The sequence below is a fragment of the Coenobita brevimanus genome, chromosome 29 (assembly GCF_032717465.1).
Source record: "Coenobita brevimanus isolate Jiangsu-jjx chromosome 29, ASM3271746v2, whole genome shotgun sequence".
NCBI classification, from domain to species: domain Eukaryota; kingdom Metazoa; phylum Arthropoda; class Malacostraca; order Decapoda; family Coenobitidae; genus Coenobita; species Coenobita brevimanus.
Window position 1 is genome coordinate 38599453 of NC_136982.1, and position 18597 is coordinate 38618049.

The following is an 18597-nucleotide window of genomic DNA, read 5'->3' on the forward strand; positions in this document are numbered from 1 at the left end:
TGTGTGTGTGTGTGTGTGTGTGTGTGTGTGTGTGTGTGTGTGTGTGTGTGTGTGTGTGTGTGTGTGTGTGTGTGTGTGTGTGTGTGTGTGTGTGTGTGTGTGTGTGTGTGTGTGTGTGTGTGTGTGTGTGTGTGTGTGTGTGTGTGTGTGTGTGTGTGTGTGTGTGTGTGTGTGTGTGTGTGTGTGTGTGTGTGTGTGTGTGTGTGTGTGTGTGTGTGTGTGTGTGTGTGTGTGTGTGTGTGTGTGTGTGTGTGTGTGTGTGTGTGTGTGTGTGTGTGTGTGTGTGTGTGTGTGTGTGTGTGTGTGTGTGTGTGTGTGTGTGTGTGTGTGTGTGTGTGTGTGTGTGTGTGTGTGTGTGTGTGTGTGTGTGTGTGTGTGTGTGTGTGTGTGTGTGTGTGTGTGTGTGCAAACTTCATCATTCTTATATCTCTTACACTGCTAACTGGGGGCGCTCATCATCCAATCACTCGATGTAGTGCTACTCTCAGTTGCCTGCCCTTTCCTCTCTTCCTTCCTTCCTCTACACTCTTTCCTTCATTCTTTCCTCTTCCTTCTGTCTATGGGTGATTCTACAGAGTGACAAGCCAAATGGTTCCTGTACACCAGGAAACCATTTACCTTGCTGGGTGGTAACCATATAACCAAATTATGGTGCCAGGTGGTTTAGAGGGTTATTAAGGCGCTCCAATCGGATTGAGCCGGTGTAGGTTTATATCCAAGGGGTGGTTGGGATTTCGTGCTCACATAAGGCCACTCAGGGATGGGTGAGGCTGGTCACTCTCATCTTAAACGTCAGGACCACCTTGCCTAGCCCTGGGCTTCTACATTGCTCATGGGGCAACACTGGATTAGATGATGAATAAATTAATGAACTAAAAAGAAGGGGAGATAAGGTGAGTAGGTGCTCTAAGTGTGGAAAGGGAGATTAGAGGCTGAGCCGGGTTTGATACCCACAGGAGCTACCTACCATCCAAAGTTGTCAAAACTATGTTTTTGCCAGAAGAGGGTGGAAAGGGAATATTGCCCCCAACGGTACATCTTGGTATACCGTATCTTTCTAAGGATATATGTGCCTCACTTCAAAGACTAAATTAAGAATTTACACATGTATTTCATTTACATATACTGTATATAAATGCTTAATATTACAGGATTAGAAAAAAATGTCAAACATGGTTACTCTTACAGTGACATGCCAAGGAAACTTGATAAATCCCTCTGGATTGACAGTGATACAAGGATTAATGGCTACTGAATAACTACAGTACTGTAACTGATAATTCCCCCATGCCCTTTCCAACAAGTACTGTATGTGGGGTCTTTGTTTCCTTCCAGTGAAATCTCAGTCTCACAGTTTCTTCTTTATCATCCTGATCATCATCATCATTCTGCCTCTTTTTCCCACTTGCTGGTGGGATGAGGTAGATTCTTCTTTAACTGATTAATATTCAATCAGTTCATTCCCTTTTTCATCATACAAACACAGATCAGCTAATTGAACCACATCAACATTAGAAGCCATTGTTGCTAGTTCAGTATTTGATGCCAGGTGGTAATGAAATGACTGTCATTATACCTCCCAACCAGCAATGATCTGACAGACAGGGAGTAGGTGAACACTTGTGATGAGGCACCAGGATGCTGATAAATATACTGCTGGATCATGAGCCATTACTGTGCTGAAACTTCAGTGACAAACTGGCGGTTAAATACTTCAACCTCAGTGATTAACGAGGATGAATATCAGAAACTACAATGCTAAATCATTCTCCCTTCTCTGACCTTAATGCAGTAAGGCCTAGTTCTGATGGAAAATTCTTTTAGTTGAGCTCACGGGCTGTTTCCATGCTGATACTCAGCCTAAGCAAACTCTTTCATCTTTGTCTGTCAACTTACATCTCTCCTTCTAGCTGAAAGTTTGGTTTCATTCAACCTGTCCTGAAGAAGGGTGACAGATCCCATTCCTCTAATGTCTAAGTGCTTTAATCTCTTGCATTTTCAAAGTAACTGAGTCTATCTTTTACAGGAAGCCAAGCCTTTTCCCTCTCACAATATTCTTTTTGATTGTAAGTGGTTCTGTTTGGGATACTACACTAGCAATCAATTCACATTCCTTTCAGATTGTTGTTCATCCTCTTCTAGGGACTTTGTTTAGGCTTCTGCCATTGCATCTAACATTTCAAAGGTTTCTGACCAAGTCTGGCACAAATCTTTAACTCTCGCCAAGCTCATCGCCTCATATTGAGACGCTGGGTCTCCACACCATACTTTCAAGTACAGGAAGAGTCAGTGGTTTCCATGGGAATGTTGAGTCTCCTCTATGCCATCAGATATGCTGCCAATCCCTGCCACACTGCAGTTGCCAAATACTGCATATTTAGTAATTCAGTTCTCAGTTGTAGCCCAGCAATGGTGGATTCACACACGTCTACCTCCCTTAGTGCTGGCGACTTATAACAGCCCTCACATCCACCCAAGACGTGTAAAATTACAAAAAGACGAGGGTGATAAGGAGTTCGAGCTCAGAAACACTTGATCTGATGACAAAATATCAACTTAAAAAAGAAAGAAAGAAAAAAAAAAGTTGAAAAACTACAACTCAGGGAAGGTAATCGCGTTGATAAGAATTAATGTGGTGGGGGTTAATTCCCAATCTGCTCTCGTTTGGTTTCTGTTCTCTGATCTGTGTCCTTATCTTGTGCTTCCTTTCTGACTGTTCTACGGTTGCTGTTTTAGGCTGGCAGATCTTCTAAGGCTATCTCAGAGTTCTGTTCTTTCATTGCCTCTCTTCCCCCTACTGATCAGTGACCAGAGCTTCACATCTAGTACTATTCACTCATATATTGATGACCCTATCCTTCACTTTTCCACTAGCTTCTCATAACATCTATCACAAGTCACTACTGTACAACATGCATGGTGTGAGGTTACATCACACATGATAATCTGACTTGCCTAATATTTCTAACTGGAATAAGAGAAACCTTATTAGTTTTCATCATCATCTTATTAGCTTGAATATATCAAAAATTAATATGCCATGAAAATATCACTGTTGTTTCCAGTGCTGTACACTGCAATGAATGGGGATGCAACACCTTACCAGGTTGCATGATCCACAAACAGCTTATCTATTGGCATGTAAGGAAAGCTTAAACCTCCTCTGGAGCTTATATCATGTAGTCTCACAACACAAAGGCATTTTGGTTTTGTCTAGAAAAACAGAAGTATATTGAGTACATCATTTCCATAAAAGATTTTGTTTCCATTATTATCCTGCATGGGGTAATTGATTACTTGTGGAGAAGGGAGAAAAAGTGAGCAGATGGAGAGAACACTTTAAGGAATTGTTGAACATAGAGGATGGAAGTGATGCAAGTATAAGTGGCTGGGGAATGGCTGGGAGAAGGAGGGAGGTGAGAAGACAGGAAGAAGTCAGTAGGATAGAAGTTGTGGAAGCAATGAAGAAAGTTAAATTGGGGAAAGCCCCAGGAATTGATGGAGTGTGTGGTGAAATGTTGAAGCATGGGGGAGAGATAGTAGTAGGATGGATGTGGAAGATGTGCAGATTGGCCTGGGAGGAAGGTAGAGTTCCGGAGGATTGGAAGTCAGGTATAATTATTCCCTTGTACAAAGGAAAAGGGGAAAATGAAATGTGTGGTAATCATAGGGGCATTTGTCTTCTTAGTACAATAGGAAAAGTGTAAGGTGGGATACTTACGGACAGAGTTAGGGAAATAACAGAGGAATTAGTTGGAGAAGAACAGGGAGGCTTTAGGAAGGGAAAAGGTTGTGTAGATCAGATATTCATTCTTAGATCTTTAGTGGAAAAGCTTCTAGAGAAGGGAAAGAAGTTGTATGCAGCTTTCATGGATTTGGAGAAAGCATATGACAGGGTGGATAGACAAGGATTGTGGAAAGTATTAAGAATATATGGAGTAGATGGGAAGTTGTTGAATGCTATGAAGAGTATGTATGATGGTGCTAAGGCTGAAGTGCGTGTGGATGGTGAACTAAGTGAATATTTCTCTTTGAAGGTTGGGTTGAAACAGGGATGTGTCATGTCTCCATGGTTGTTCAATCTGTACATGGATGAGGAAATAAAAGAGGTACAAGGTAGGGTAGTGGACATTGGAGTGGCCCTGGTGAGAGAGGGTAGTGTTTGGAAACTCCCTGTACTGTTGTTTGCAGATGATACTGTTGTTGAGTGAAGACAAAGGGGAGCTGCAAGGCCTGGTGGATGAGTTTGGGAAAGTGTGTAAGAAACGGAATCTAAAGGTGAATGTAGGGAAGAGTAATGTGATGGTCTTTGAGAGAGGCGAAGTCAGTGAATGTACAGCAAGGTTGGATGGTGAGGAATTGGAAAATGTGAGTATGTTTAAGTACCTGGGTAGTGTGATGAGTAAGGATGGAGGTTTGGAGCGTGAAGTGCTTGAAAGGGTACAGCAGGGAAGAAAGGTTGCTGGTTCCTTGAAAGCAGTGATAAGAAACAGGGAAGTGAGCATGGAAGTGAAAAAGTTACTACATGACAGTATTGTGATACCAACTCTAACGTATGGAAGTGAAGCTTGGACATTGTTGGAAGGACACAAGTCAAGAGTGAGAGCAGTGGAAATGAGTTATTTAAGAGGAGCCTGTGGAGTCACATGGAGGGACAGGCTGACAAATGAGGATATAAAGGAGCGTTGTGGTGTGGATGTGGATGTGATAGGAAGCGTAAGGAGGAATACACTGAGATGGTTTGGCCATGTGGAGAGGATGGAGGGTGAAAGACTGACGAAGAGAGTGTGTGTGAGGTGGAGGGAGGGAGAGGGAGGGGGAGGCTGAGGATGAGATGGAGGGATGGGGTTGAGAGGTATATGAGAGAGGGGGGTGTGAGCTGGGAGCAGGGCAGTGAAATGGCGGGGGACAGGGCAACGTGGAGGCAATTTGTTTGTGGCCACCCCGGACGGGATTGAGGCGTCTGGCAATGGACAGATAGTGTAAAACAAGATTGGATGGATGGATGGATGAACAGATGGATAAAATGATGGAGTTTCAAGATCGTGTATGGTTTTACACAAGTACAGTAGCAGAACAGGTAATATTTATTAAACCAAAAATCCCACTCACCTCGGAAAGAAAAAGTACAGTAATGAAGCCAGAAAGGCCCACAAACTTGACCACACTGTATAGATAGTTGAATGGTGAGGCTTCAGTGCCAGGGCGAGGTGGGGTGAGGCGTGGAGGCAGGGCCAGGGTCAGGTGCAGCACGGTGTACCAAAACGACACCAATGGCACAAAGTAGTAGAACTGGTAGGGACGGTTCATGGTCAGACACAGTAGCACCGTCAGGAAGTTGATGCGGAACATTACCTGCACAAGATAATTAAATGGTAGAACAGAAAAATGAGCATAAAAATGTCAATGATGATTTACAATATAGGAGGTCTACTTGCTCAGCAAGAGACAAGTAGCTTTAAGGCAGTGCATCTAGAGAAGCCAGTTCACTAGTGGGATTTAGATGAAAACCCTCTATTTTCTGTCTCAAATTTCAAGCCTACTATTACTGCAGAATGATATTGTAACAAATGTGAAAATGACAATTTATTTTCAGTATGAGAGAATAGTATTCTTAGTAATATTATAGTCATAACAAACTTAAAACACTGAAATATCGATTAAATGACGAAATAACAATACTACACTGAAACTTACAAAAGTGTATTTATGATGTGTACTAAAACTATCCCTCTATCATCCAATCCTCTACAGCCCTTATCAGGAGTGTACGGACCCAAGGTTATGCTATTTCCTCCACATATATAAGGTAAGAATGACCAGACTCTTTCCCCCTGAGGGTGATATTTGAGTCTGGTTGGAGCATCTTAACCGATCTGAGGTGTAGGTGAAGGACACCTTCATGCAGTGGCAGCAATATATCCAAATGGCTACGTTATTTCAATATACGAACATCTCTCACCTACCTCCCTCTCCCCGAATGGAGGATGGTGGACTGCTAGACAAGGGCAATTTCAGCCTACAGTCCATCAGGTTCACATTCAGATGAGCCTGGGACAACAACAACAACAATCCATTACAATATCAGGTGTCCATTTGGTTATATCATTATATCCCAATGTTGTAAATGGTTTCCTGGGCTACAAGAAAGCATTTTGACTTGTCACTCACTGCAGTCACCTGAAGGTAACACTACATTATGTGAATGGTTGGTGGGTGTTCCCACCAACAGAAGAGTAATTAGGGTTTGGATGATGATGACAAGTCCAGTTATGATTCCATGGCAAATATCCTGCATATGAAAAAAAAAATCTGAAGTTAAACTAACGAAATCTTAACACTACAGTGTATACATAATATAGTACCAAACATTCTGAAGCTAATAAAATGATGACTGGATCAGAATCATTAAAATATAAAAAGCTTGATAGTAAAATACTGAAATTATAAATAAACCACAGCTGTGGTTTTTCTGTCCTTTCACTTCATCTTATCATCTGACAACCTGAAAACAGTTGCACAGTTACAGTTGCTGACAACTGGAAAGAGGACACCTAATGCAGAATCGAGGTAGTAGGGTCCTTATCGCACTTGGTAACAGTGGCGTGTTGTCATGGATCTTTACCCAGTGGTTCATACTGATGTCAGTGAAATGAGATCCAGTGTTTCAAAACTTACAGATTCGGTTATCCTGGTTTGTATACTTGCCAATCAAAATGATATTACTGTACAACACAAGTAACAAGATACTGTATGGAATGGGTAAGAATTACAAGCATGCCCAGGATTCCTTTCAGTTATTACTCGTAATTCATTTGTTCTTTGAAAAGTTATATTCAGGGGTGAATTATTTACATGCTACTCATTTTACACGACTATGTGGCTCTCTAAGACCTATTATAGCATTGGCAGATGCTCATACTCATGCTTAAGCTGTTGAAACTTTATTTTTTGTGACTAATCACCCACCCAGCGGACTCAAGGCATCCACTCAGCAACCCATCTATCCCTACAACACCCTCCCCCCCCAAGCCACCCTACACACCCCATCTAACCAACCCACCTCACTCTTAACACCCATCATGCCCACCCACCCTGGTGATGCACCAAACCACCCCACCTACCTCTCCAACCTCATGCATCACACACACCCAAATAACTGACTCCAACACACACACACACACATGGAAGAGACAGTACACAAGTCGGATGTATAACACTGAGCTCCACTCTGGGATACCTAAGTTGTATCTATTTATGGGTCAAGCTCATTTAGGCTAATTTAATTGATGATCCAACATGGTAAAACAAGTAACAGCAGAAAAAGTGTAGCCTAAAGTAAGTTAACATCTATAAATTAGTGTCACGGAATGTGCTGAGTTTTCTTACATCAGCTAAACAACACCAAGGCAAGCGAATGATGCAACTACTGTAAGTTGAGATTATCTTTTCTTTAGGATGGCTTCATATTTTGGAAAGATGCTTTTAGAAGGTGTTAAGAGAGGAGACACAGGTAAAAAAAACAGGATGATGAATTCTACCCAGAACTGGTTGAAAAGGAAGCTTACGATAAGTTAGCTGAAAGAGTAAACAGACTAGAGAGAAATTTTCAAATGGATATCGATGAAATCAAGAATGAGCTATGCAAACAGAGGGAAAAAATGAAGAATTAATAAAGGAAATAAACAGAAAAGCCACAACAACATATGAACTATCAGCTGAGGTAAATTCACTGAGAATGAAGGCTAGTGAAATAGGATGTACAGTTGTCAACCATGAGAGAATTATGGATGATTTCAGAAATGATATGGAGAAAAGCAGGAAAACCAGCAGTCTGACAGACCAAAGTACTAATACTGAAGAGAAAATACCACAGGTAAATGAAATGGTGAGAAATTACAAAGACGAGGTTCAAACTACAAACGAGTATGTTGAAATGGTGAAAGTAAAGAATGTTTTAGATACAAAGGTAGAAGAAAATAAGTGTAAGGAAGTGAAAGAAATCATAAAAAACAACACAAAACTAATCAGGGAAGCTGTAGAGATTAACAAATCTACAGTACCTTGTGGCTTAGATAAAGAAGAATTAAAATACAAACTCTCAAGGGACAAAAAGGAGATGGAAAACACAATGAACATACTGAAGCAAGTATCTGAGGATATCTGTGATAAAGATATAGAAGAACATAAACAGCTTGGGAAACATGAGAGAGGTAAGTCAAGGTCCCTGAAAGTAACCTTCCAGAGTGCAAACACTGCAAAGGAAATATTAAAAAATGCAAAATAACTCATGGAAAAAGAGGAATTTTAAAAAGTATGGACAAAAAGATGCCTAACTCAAGAGGAACTGGGAACACTATAGGAGAAGAGGGAGGATGCAAAAACAAAGAATGAGGAAAGACCAGAGGAAGAGAAGAGTAAATTATTTACCCCCCCTGGGGGTAGGGGGGTTTCAAGAATACTCCCCCAGTATTTCTGCTTGTCGTACGAGGCGACTAAAAGGGTTGGTGGTGGGTTAGTGCCCCACCCCATAAAAAAACCTAACTAAACAAGCGAATAAAGCGCCTCAGACCAGGACGGACCATACGTTGATGACTAAGGAACGGACAAAGGACATTCTGAGGGTGGGAATGTGGAATGTGAGAGAGAGATTGTTCAGGTGCTAGAGGATGCAAGAGTGGATATATGTGAATTGACTGAAACTAAATGGAAAGGTGAAAGGGTGAGAAAATGGGAATATGGTTTAGGTATACAATATGTGCGGGTGTTAATGAGAATGAGAGGGCAAGAGAGGGAGTATGTCTGATGATAAGCAAGAAGTGGAAGGAGAATATAAGAGAGTATGGAACAGTGGGTGCAAGGATTGTATGGGTGAGGATGAAAGTAGGTATACAAGCGTGGGCGATTGTATGTGTGTATGCTCCGACAGAGGACCGAGTGGCAAGAGTGAAAGATGAGTTTTGGGCGAGAATAGAAGCATGTATGGACAAATCTGAGAGGAGCGAAAGAGTGCTTTTGATTGGAGACATGAATGGCAAAGTTGGGAATGTACGAGTGGATGGAGTGGTTGGTCAGTGGGGTGTGCCAGCAGAAGTAGATGGGAATGGTAGTGCTTTGGTGGACATCTGTGCTGGTAAGGGGATGGCAATAGCCAACACCTACTGTCGACATAAGATGATCTACCAGTATACATGGAGAGTAATGAGGAGGATGGATGGTGAACTTGTTGAACGAAAGGCAATAACAGACTACGTGTGTGTGGATGAGCGAATGAGAAGACAAGTGTTGGATGCAAGAGTGTGGAGAGGGTGGGGGAATGGAGTCTCGGACCATCATTTAGCGATGGCCAAGGTATAGCTGCAAAGAAAATGACTGAGGAGACGAAGGGGAAGACAGGAGGAAACAGCTCCTGTGAGAAGAGTGGAGAATTTGCAAGATAGTGAGAAAATGGCAGAGTATAAGAGCATAGTGGAAGAAAGATTGGTAAGGTATGAGCTAGAGCAGATGGAAGGGGTGGAAGACGTATGTAAGATATTCACGGAAGAGATAGGCGCACCGAGTGAGGTGGTTTGTGGAGTGAGGAGGAGATGCAAGGGTGTGAAAGGGACAGCATGGTGGAATGATGAGGAGAAATGAGCTGTGGAACAAAAGAAGAAGGCATATAGTGAATGGTTAGCGAGTAGAGGTAGGGGAGAAGATGAGAGAGAGAAAAGAGAGGTATATGTGAGCAGGAGAAGGGAGGTGAAGGGACTGGTGAAGGAGAGTAAGAAGAAAGTGGACGAAGAGTTTGGGAGGAATCTGAGTGTGAAATGGAAGGAGAGTAAGAAATTGTTTTGGAAGGAGGTAAAGAAAGTAGGGCAATGTGAAAGGGGAAACAGTAGGGGAGTGAAAGATAGGAATAACAGATTGCTGGTGGAGAAGAGAGAGAAATTGAGGAGATGGAAGGAGCACTTTGAGAATTTGTTGAATGTAAAGAGTGAGAGCAGTGCAAGTATAAGTGGTTGGGGAATGGCTGGGAGAAGAAGAGATGAGAGGAGGGAGGAAGAGATCAGTAGGGCAGAAGTAGTGGAAGCAATGAAGAAGATCAAGATGGGAAAGGCCCCAGGAATTGATGGAGTGTGTGGTGAAATGCTGAGGTATGGGAGTGAGATTGTTGTGGAGTGGATATGGAAGTTGTGTAGATTGGCTTGGGAAGGGTTCCAGAGGACTGGAAATCAGGCATAATTGTTCCTTTATACAAAAGAAAAGGGGAGAGAGAAGTATGTGGTAACCATAGGGGTATTTGCCTTCTCAGTGTGACTGGTAAAATATATGATAGAATACTCATTGATAAGGTTAGGGATATGACAGAGGAGCTAGTTGGAGAAGAACAAGGGGGATTTAGGAAGGGAAAAGGGTGTGTAGATCAGATATTTGTTCTATGATGTTTAGTGGAGAAGTATCTAGAAAAGGAAAAGAAAGTGTATGCTCCCTTCATGGACCTGGAGAAAGCTTATGACAGAATAGATAGGCAAGGTATGTGGAAGGTATTAAGAATATATGGAGTGGATGGGAAATTGTTCAATGCTGTGAAGAGTATGTACAAAGGAGCTAGGGCTACGGTGCGAGTGGATGGCGAGCTGAGTGAGTTCTTTGATCTAAATGTGGGACTGAAACAGGGTTGTGTGATGTCTCCATGGCTGTTTAATATATACATGGATGGGGTTGTAAAGGAGCTGCAAGGTAGGGCAGTGGATGTGGGGATGGCTCTAATGAATGAGGGTGAGATTTGGAAGATTGAGAGAATACAAAGAACAGCAACCAAGATGGTCCCCAGTCTGACAGACCTGTCATACAGAGAGAGGCTGGAAAAACTGGATTTGCCTTCCTTAGAGGAAAGGAGAAAGAGGGGAGACATGATTGCAGTGTTCAGGACCATGGTGGGAGTAGATAAAATTGACAAAGAAGATCTGTTTGTATGGGATAAGGGAGCAACAAGAGGACACAGAATGAAATTGAAAAAGTCAAGCTGCTTGAAGGATATCAAGAAATACAGCTTTCCTTATAGAAGTATAGACTTATGGAATAGCCTGGACAAAGACATCGTCCAGTCTAAAAACTTAAACGAGTTTAAAGCTAAATTTGACTTATTGAGAAACAGCGACGGAAACCCTCGAGCATAGTACATTCCGTGTATATCACAATTAGGTATATTAGGTAAATACTTAAATATTTGGAACGACTTAGACAATGAGGTGGTGCACGAGAAAAACATTCATGTGTGTAAAGGTAGACTTGATAAATGTGGATATGGAGACAGGACAACACGAGCATTGCTCAATTCCTGTATACTGTACTACAAATAGGTAAATGCAAATAGGTAAATACACACAGAGACAGACATAGCCATGCACAGATACTCTCACATCGAGCAAAGTAATGTTTCAATCGAGCTTTCGTGTGTATGTGTGTGTGTGTGTGTGTGTATTTACCTAATGGGGTGCTTTCAAAGCTAGTATTCCGCTAGATGGCTCCACTGTTGCAGTAAACACATTCCCCGCACTGTTTAAAAAGCATATTTTTCTTTGTTAAATATCTATACTGTTGTGTGAAAATGTGGATCATGGTAATGTCATATGCCGAAATATAAATAATACAAATAGAACACGTATATATAACGTAACGTGAAGTGTTTACATTTATCATAAACGGATATTAAAATATCATTGATGACATGTGATGGTAACCCGTCCTTCCAGTGACCCTATATTATTTAATTTCTGCTACATTTAGTGCAAATTTGGTTCTTAATACATTGTCTGTTCAGACTGTAAAGTACGCCTAGTGGGTATCTAGACTCATCCAGTTTCTATGTGGGCAGAAATTTAATGTTGAGTAAATACTGGCATTCAACATTTTACTCGCTTCCTTCACGCATGCGCACCACAAGACAGTCCCGTGTTTAAGTTTTTCACGAGGGATGTCAAGTTTCCATGAAAAATTTTATTTTGATGGCGTGTAATGTCACGGATTCACTCAGAGTAGAAACAAGCTAAATTCATAACATTCGTCATTGGTTCGTAAGTGACTATGTACAGGCAGTGTGTTTCAGTGAGCGATACCTTTGTGTGATTGTCATTCCCACATATTGCCTCTCTAGCTGTTAACTAAGCTACGCTCATTTCTCATATCCCTGTATCCGACGTTGGTTACATTACTGTCGTAAATGGACACACCCACAAACACATATAGTTCAGTAATGTGAGTTCCTGACTGTTGAGCTGAGAGAGAGAGACCTTCCCCTGCAGCTTCCTTGCACCATGAGTGAGTCGTATATGTATCATTGTAGCTTTTTGTAAATAAAGTGTTAGTGAAGTTTTGTCTTTTTCTGTTGAGAACTAGTGGTTATTTTAATTTTTACATTTCACCAAGTGCCTACCAAATAAATACATTAAGGTCATCTTATCATCAATATCTTACACACATTGCCCCCTCTTGGCAAGTCCCTAATGGTATGGTCATGTGAGAACTGTCTCCAGGCCACCTGTCGACACACATATGTTTGTAAGATCTTCCACTGACTGAGTCAGTAGCTTGTGCACATACCAGTCCTCTTGACCTGGATGCAATCTCACTCGTGGTAGACATTTAAGAGGATGCAGTAGTATTTACTCATCATGTGTTCTCACGTTTGCATGTGTGTGTGTATATATAATATATATATATATATATATATATATATATATATATATATATATATATAATCGTGAATACTGAACTTGACTCCGTGTGAATCTTGCGGATCACTTGGAGGCGATGTCTTGGCTTGTGTACCTTCCACAGTCGTCTGTCCTCGGTGAGACCGGGCAAAGAATGACGCGTAAACGATCTTGGTTTTGGGACGGTTCCTCAGACCGGATCATTTTTGATGGTGAATGCCAGTATTTACTCAACATTAAATTTCTGCCCACATAGAGACTGGATGAGTCAAGATACCCACTAGGCGTACTTTACACTCTGAATAAACTATGTATTAAGAATCTAACTTGCACTAAATGTAGCAGAAATTAAATAATATAGGACCACTGAAATGGCGGATTGCCATCACATGCCATCAGTGATATTTTAATTTCAGTTTATGGTAAATATAAACAATTCATGATACGTTATATATACGTGTTCTGTTTGTATTATTTATATTACGGCATATGACATTACTATGATTCACAATTTCACACAACAGTGTAAGTATTTAACAAATAAAATTATGCTTTTTAAACAGCGCGGGAATGTGTTTACTGCTACAGTGGAGCCATCTGACGGAATACTAGGCTTTTCAGAAGCACCCCATTGTGATATACAGGAAATGAGCTATGCTCGTGGGGTCCCGTCTCTGTTTCTCAGTGTCAAATTTTGCTTTAAACTCTTTTAAGTTTTTAGAATGGACAATCTCTTTGTCCAGGCTATTCCACAGGTCTATCCATCTATAAGGAAAGCTATATTTCTTGACATCCTTCAAGCAGCTTGGTTTCTTCAATTTCATTCAGTGTCCTCTTGTTACTCTCTTATCCCATACAAACAGATCTTCTCTGTCAATTTTATCTACTCCCATCATGGTCCTGAACACTGCAATCATGTTGCCTCTCTCTCTCCTTTCCTCTAAGGAAGGCAAATCAAGCTTTTCCAATCTCTCTCGGTACAACAGATCTGCCAGACTAGGGGCCATCTTGGTTGATAGAAAATAAACCTCACCTCTATTGGCAGGCTTATGAAGTTTACCCTGTCCATTTTTTTTGTAGTATTCACGACTTTACTGCATCATTTCGGTGGGCAAATATACATACCAGGTTAAACAAATCTATAAGTTTCAATGTGCTATACAGTCGACACTCGATTCTATGGACCCCGAATCAACGGATTTCAGAAGCAACAGACAATATCTGCTGGCAGAGAATCACTCCAGACACAGGAAATTTGTCTGTTATTTGAAAGTTTGTCATTTCTAACTACAGTAACCTCTCAAATAACACGAGGGTTAGTTAAAAATGCATTATTTATTTAAACAATTTTCCCATACGAAACAATGGTAATATTGAGGGTTACGTTCCTGGACTGTGGAAAAGTCTACTCATTTGGGGAGCTATGCTACTCTAAACTTAAAAGCAACAATATTAATTTGAAAGAAAATCCACATAAAAAACAAAAACAGTATATTTGGGGAGAAATAACAACATCTGAGCCCTAGCTCACTCTCATCTTAAATATCTGGACCAACTGCCTAGCCCCAGGCTCCTACACTCCTCATGGGGCAATGTAGGAGTGGATGATGGATGGATGAGCCCTAGTTGGGCTGAAGCATTGTTTACTTCTCCCCAAATACATACTGTATTCTTTTTTTACGTGGATTTTCTTTCAATTCTGCTTCATTCACGGCATTGTGAAAGTTTCTCAACATTATTAATGCATTAGTAGGTCATAAAAACACTACAGTAAAAGCAAAATTTTCATTACAGTAAGTAGGTCACAAACAATAACAACAAAGCCTCACTTCATCTATGCATCACTCGTCGTCTGCTGCTGTCCCTCCTCCCCCCTCTCCCCACCTCCCGCCACTCCCCACCCTAAATTTGTTGTCCCTCCTTGCTCTGCTGTCCTTCCTCTTCCTCTTCTTCTGACTCCCGTGCTACTGGTGATGAAGATAACTCCCTTAAGTTTTCTGTCTTCTTCATAAAGAACTGCTCTATCTTGGTCTGAGTGGTTTTCTTCTTTCTTTTCTGCAGCATCAAGTTGTAGCAATTTAGAACTGTCATCACTTTCCTGGTCAAATTTTGTCCGAAAATGAGCCAAATTCCTCAGAATGGGGCCAAACTTCATTCAAATAAAACTGGTTTAAGCAACAGGCAAATAAAAAAATTGTATTTATGCATAAACTGCCACACACGGTCTATCAGCTCGGGACTGTCCAAGGCATGCGGCTAATTTGAAACCATCACGTATGTGTAAAGTCGCGTTAAATCGAGAAACCCTTATTAGTTAAACATATCTCCATAAATATTTGCTCATGTTAACACGATTGGGCAAATATGAATTGGAGCAGATGGGAGACGTGGAAGGTGTGTGTAAGATATTTACAGAAGAGATATGTGCAGCATGTGATGTGGTGTGTGGAAGGAAGAGAAGACGGAGGGGGGTGCAAGGAACAGCGTGGTGGACTGAAGAGGTGAAACAGGCTGTGGCACAAAAGAAGAAAGCATACAATGAATGGATGAGAAATAGGGGTGTGGAAGAAGTTGAGAGGCGGAAGAGAGAGTTATATGTGGAAAGAAAGAGAGAGGTGAAAAGATTAGTAAGAGAGAGTAAGAAGAGAGTGGATGAGGAATTTGGAAGGAATTTGAGTGTAAAGTGGAGGGACTGTAAGAAAATGTTCTGGAGAGAAGTGAAAAGAGTAAGACAGGGAGGAAGTGAAGTTAGCAGGGGAGTGAAAGATAAAAATGGTAGATTACTAGTGGAGAAGGGAGAAAAAGTGAACAGATGGAGAGAATACTTTAAGGAATTGTTGAACGTAGAGGATGGAAGTAATGCAAGTATAAGTGGCTGGGGAATGGCTGGGAGAAGGAGGGAGGTGAGAAGACAGGAAGAAATCAGTAGGATAGAAGTTGTGGAAGCAATGAAGAAAGTTAAATCGGGGAAAGCCCCAGGAATTGACGGAGTGTGTGGTGAAATGCTGAAGCATGGGGGAGAGATAGTAGTAGAATGGATGTGGAAGATGTGCAGATTGGCCTGGGAGGAAGGTAGAGTCCCGGAGGATTGGAAGTCAGGTATAATTATTCCCTTGTACAAAGGAAAAGGGGAAAAAGAAGTGTGTGGTAATCATAGGGGCATTTGTCTTCTTAGTATAATAGGAAAAGTGTATGGTAGGATACTTATAGACAGAGTTAGAGAAAGAACAGAGAAATTAGTTGGAGAAGAACAGGGAGGCTTTAGGAAGGGAAAAGGTTGTGTAGATCAGATATTCATTCTTAGATCTTTAGTGGAAAAGTTTCTAGAGAAGGGAAAGAAGTTGTATGCGGCTTTCATGGATTTGGAGAAAGCATATGACAGGGTGGATAGACAAGGATTGTGGAAAGTGTTAAGAATATATGGAGTAGATGGGAAGTTGTTGAATGCTGTGAAGAGTATGTATGATGGTGCGAAGGCTGCAGTGCGTGTGGATGGTGAACTAAGTGAATTTCTCTTTGAAAGTTGGTTTGAAACAGGGATGTGTCATGTCTCCATGGTTGTTCAATCTGTACATGGATGGGGTAATAAAAGAGGTACAAGGTAGGGTAGTGGATGTTGGAGTGGCCCTGGTGAGAGAGGATAGTGTTTGGAAACTCCCTGTACTGTTGTTTGCAGATGATACTGTGTTGTTGAGTGAAGACGAAGGGGAGCTGCAAGGCCTGGTGGATGAGTTTGAGAGGGTGTGTAAGAAACGGAATCTAAAGGTGAATGTAGGGAAGAGTAAAGTGATGGTCTTTGAGAGAGGTGAAGTTAGTGAATGTACAGCGAGGTTGGATGGTGAGGAATTGGAAAATGTGAGTATGTTTAAGAACTTGGGTAGTGTGATGAGTAAGGATGGAGGTTTGGAGGGTGAAGTGCTTGAAAGGGTACAGCAGGGAAGAAAGGTTGCTGCTTCTTTGAAAGCAGTGATAAGAAACAGGGAAGTGAGCATGGAAGTGAAAAAGTTACTACATGACAGTATTGTGATACCAACTCTAACGTATGGAAGTGAAGCTTGGACATTGTTGGAAGGACACAAGTCAAGAGTGAAAGCAGTGGAAATGAGTTATTTAAGAGGAGCCTGTGGAGTCACGTGGAGAGACAGGCTGACGAATGAGGATATAAAGGAGCGTTGTGGTGTGGATGTGGATGTGATAGGAAGCGTTATGAGGAACACACTGAGGTGGTTTGGCCATGTGGAGAGGATGGAGGGTGAAAGACTGACGAAGAGAGTGTATGTGAGTGAGGTGGAGGGGGGAAGAGGGAGGGGGAGGCCGAGGATGAGATGGAGGGACGGGGTGGAGAGGTATATGAGAGAGGGGGGTGTGAGTTGGGAGCAGGGCAGTGAAATGGCGGGGGACAGGGCGACTTGGAGGCAATTTGTTTGTGGCCACCCCAAACAGGATTGAGGCGTCTGGCAATAGATAGATAGATAGATAGTTAACACGAAAATGCGTTTTTTAAACTTGCATTAGTTGAGAGGTAACTGTATACAGTATACAGTATTTCTCTTTGCAGGTACAAAAATAAAGGATACTGTACTGTAGTTGAACACAAAAAATTACTGTAACACAGTACAGTGAGTCCTTGAAATACAAAAACTCGAAGTACGAATTTCCGATGGTACAAAAGCGATGAATGTAGGACAAATTCCACAATACGAAAGTATCTGTCTCAATGGTACAAAAATCGATACGAGAGAAAATAAAAATTCAAAATGGGCATGCTGCACAGCGCTGCGCTCGCTTGCGGCGAGACAACGAACTAACCCCTCTCTGGTAAACACATTTTCGCACCCTTTCCAGTCAAGTCACGTCCGTCCTCTCTTCTCAGCTTCGCTGTACATTACGCAATTTTTCGCTGTTCTTCCTGTTTTCGTACTTTTGCCATGCCTCCCAAGCGCCTTGCATCATCTTCAGCATCCGGGGAACCAGCTGCCAAAAAGAAACAACACCGTACTCTGACTATCTATCTATCTATCTATTGCCAGACACCTCAATCCCGTTCAGGGTGGCTACAAATAAGTCGCCTCCATGTCGCCCTGTCCCCTGCCATTCCACTGCCCTGCTCCCAACTCACACCCCCCTCTCTCATATACCTCTCAACCTCCATCTCATGCTCGGCCTCCCCCTCCCTCTCCCCTCCTCCACCTCACTCACATACACTCTCTACGTCAGTCTTTCACCCTCCATCCTTTCCACATGGCCAAATCACCTCAGTGCATTCCTCCTAACGCTTCCTATCACATCCACATCCACACCACAACGCTCCTTTATATCCTCATTTTTCAGCCTGTCTCTCCATGTGACTCCACAGGCTCCTCTTAAATAACTCATTTCCACTGCACTCACTCTTGACTTGTGCCCTTCCAACAACGTCCAAGCTTCACTTCCATACGTTAGAGTTGGTATCACAATACTGTCATGCAGTAACTTTTTCACTTCCATGCTCACTTCCCTGTTTCTTATCACTGCTTTCAAGGAACCAGCAACCTTTCTTCCCTGCTGTACCCTTTCAAGCACTTCACCCTCCAAACCTCCATCCTTACTCATCACACTACCCAAGTATTTAAACATACTCACATTTTCCAATTCCTCATCATCCAACCTCGCTGTACATTCACTGACTTCACCTCTCTCAAAGACCATCACTTCACTCTTCCCTACATTCACCTTTAGATTCCGTTTCTTACACACTCACCCAAACTCATCCACCAAGCCTTGCAGCTCCCTTGTATCATCTGCAAACAACAGTACAGGGAGTTTCCAAACACTACCCTCTCTCACCAGGGCCACTCCAACATCCACTACCCTACCTTGTACCACTTTTATTACCCCATCCATGTACAGATTGAACAAC

At 41.9% G+C, this 18597-nt stretch overlaps 1 protein-coding gene across 1 annotated transcript in view; it reads right to left on the reverse strand.

Annotated features, from left to right (window-relative positions):
• LOC145395008 (N-acetylneuraminate (7)9-O-acetyltransferase) overlaps positions 1-18597 on the reverse strand; it is a 131969-nt gene that overhangs the window by 15946 nt on the left and 97426 nt on the right. The window contains exon 12 of the mRNA XM_080268753.1: positions 5113-5355. Coding sequence (XP_080124879.1) covers positions 5113-5355 — 243 coding nt within the window. The remainder of the gene's footprint in view (positions 1-5112; positions 5356-18597) is intronic.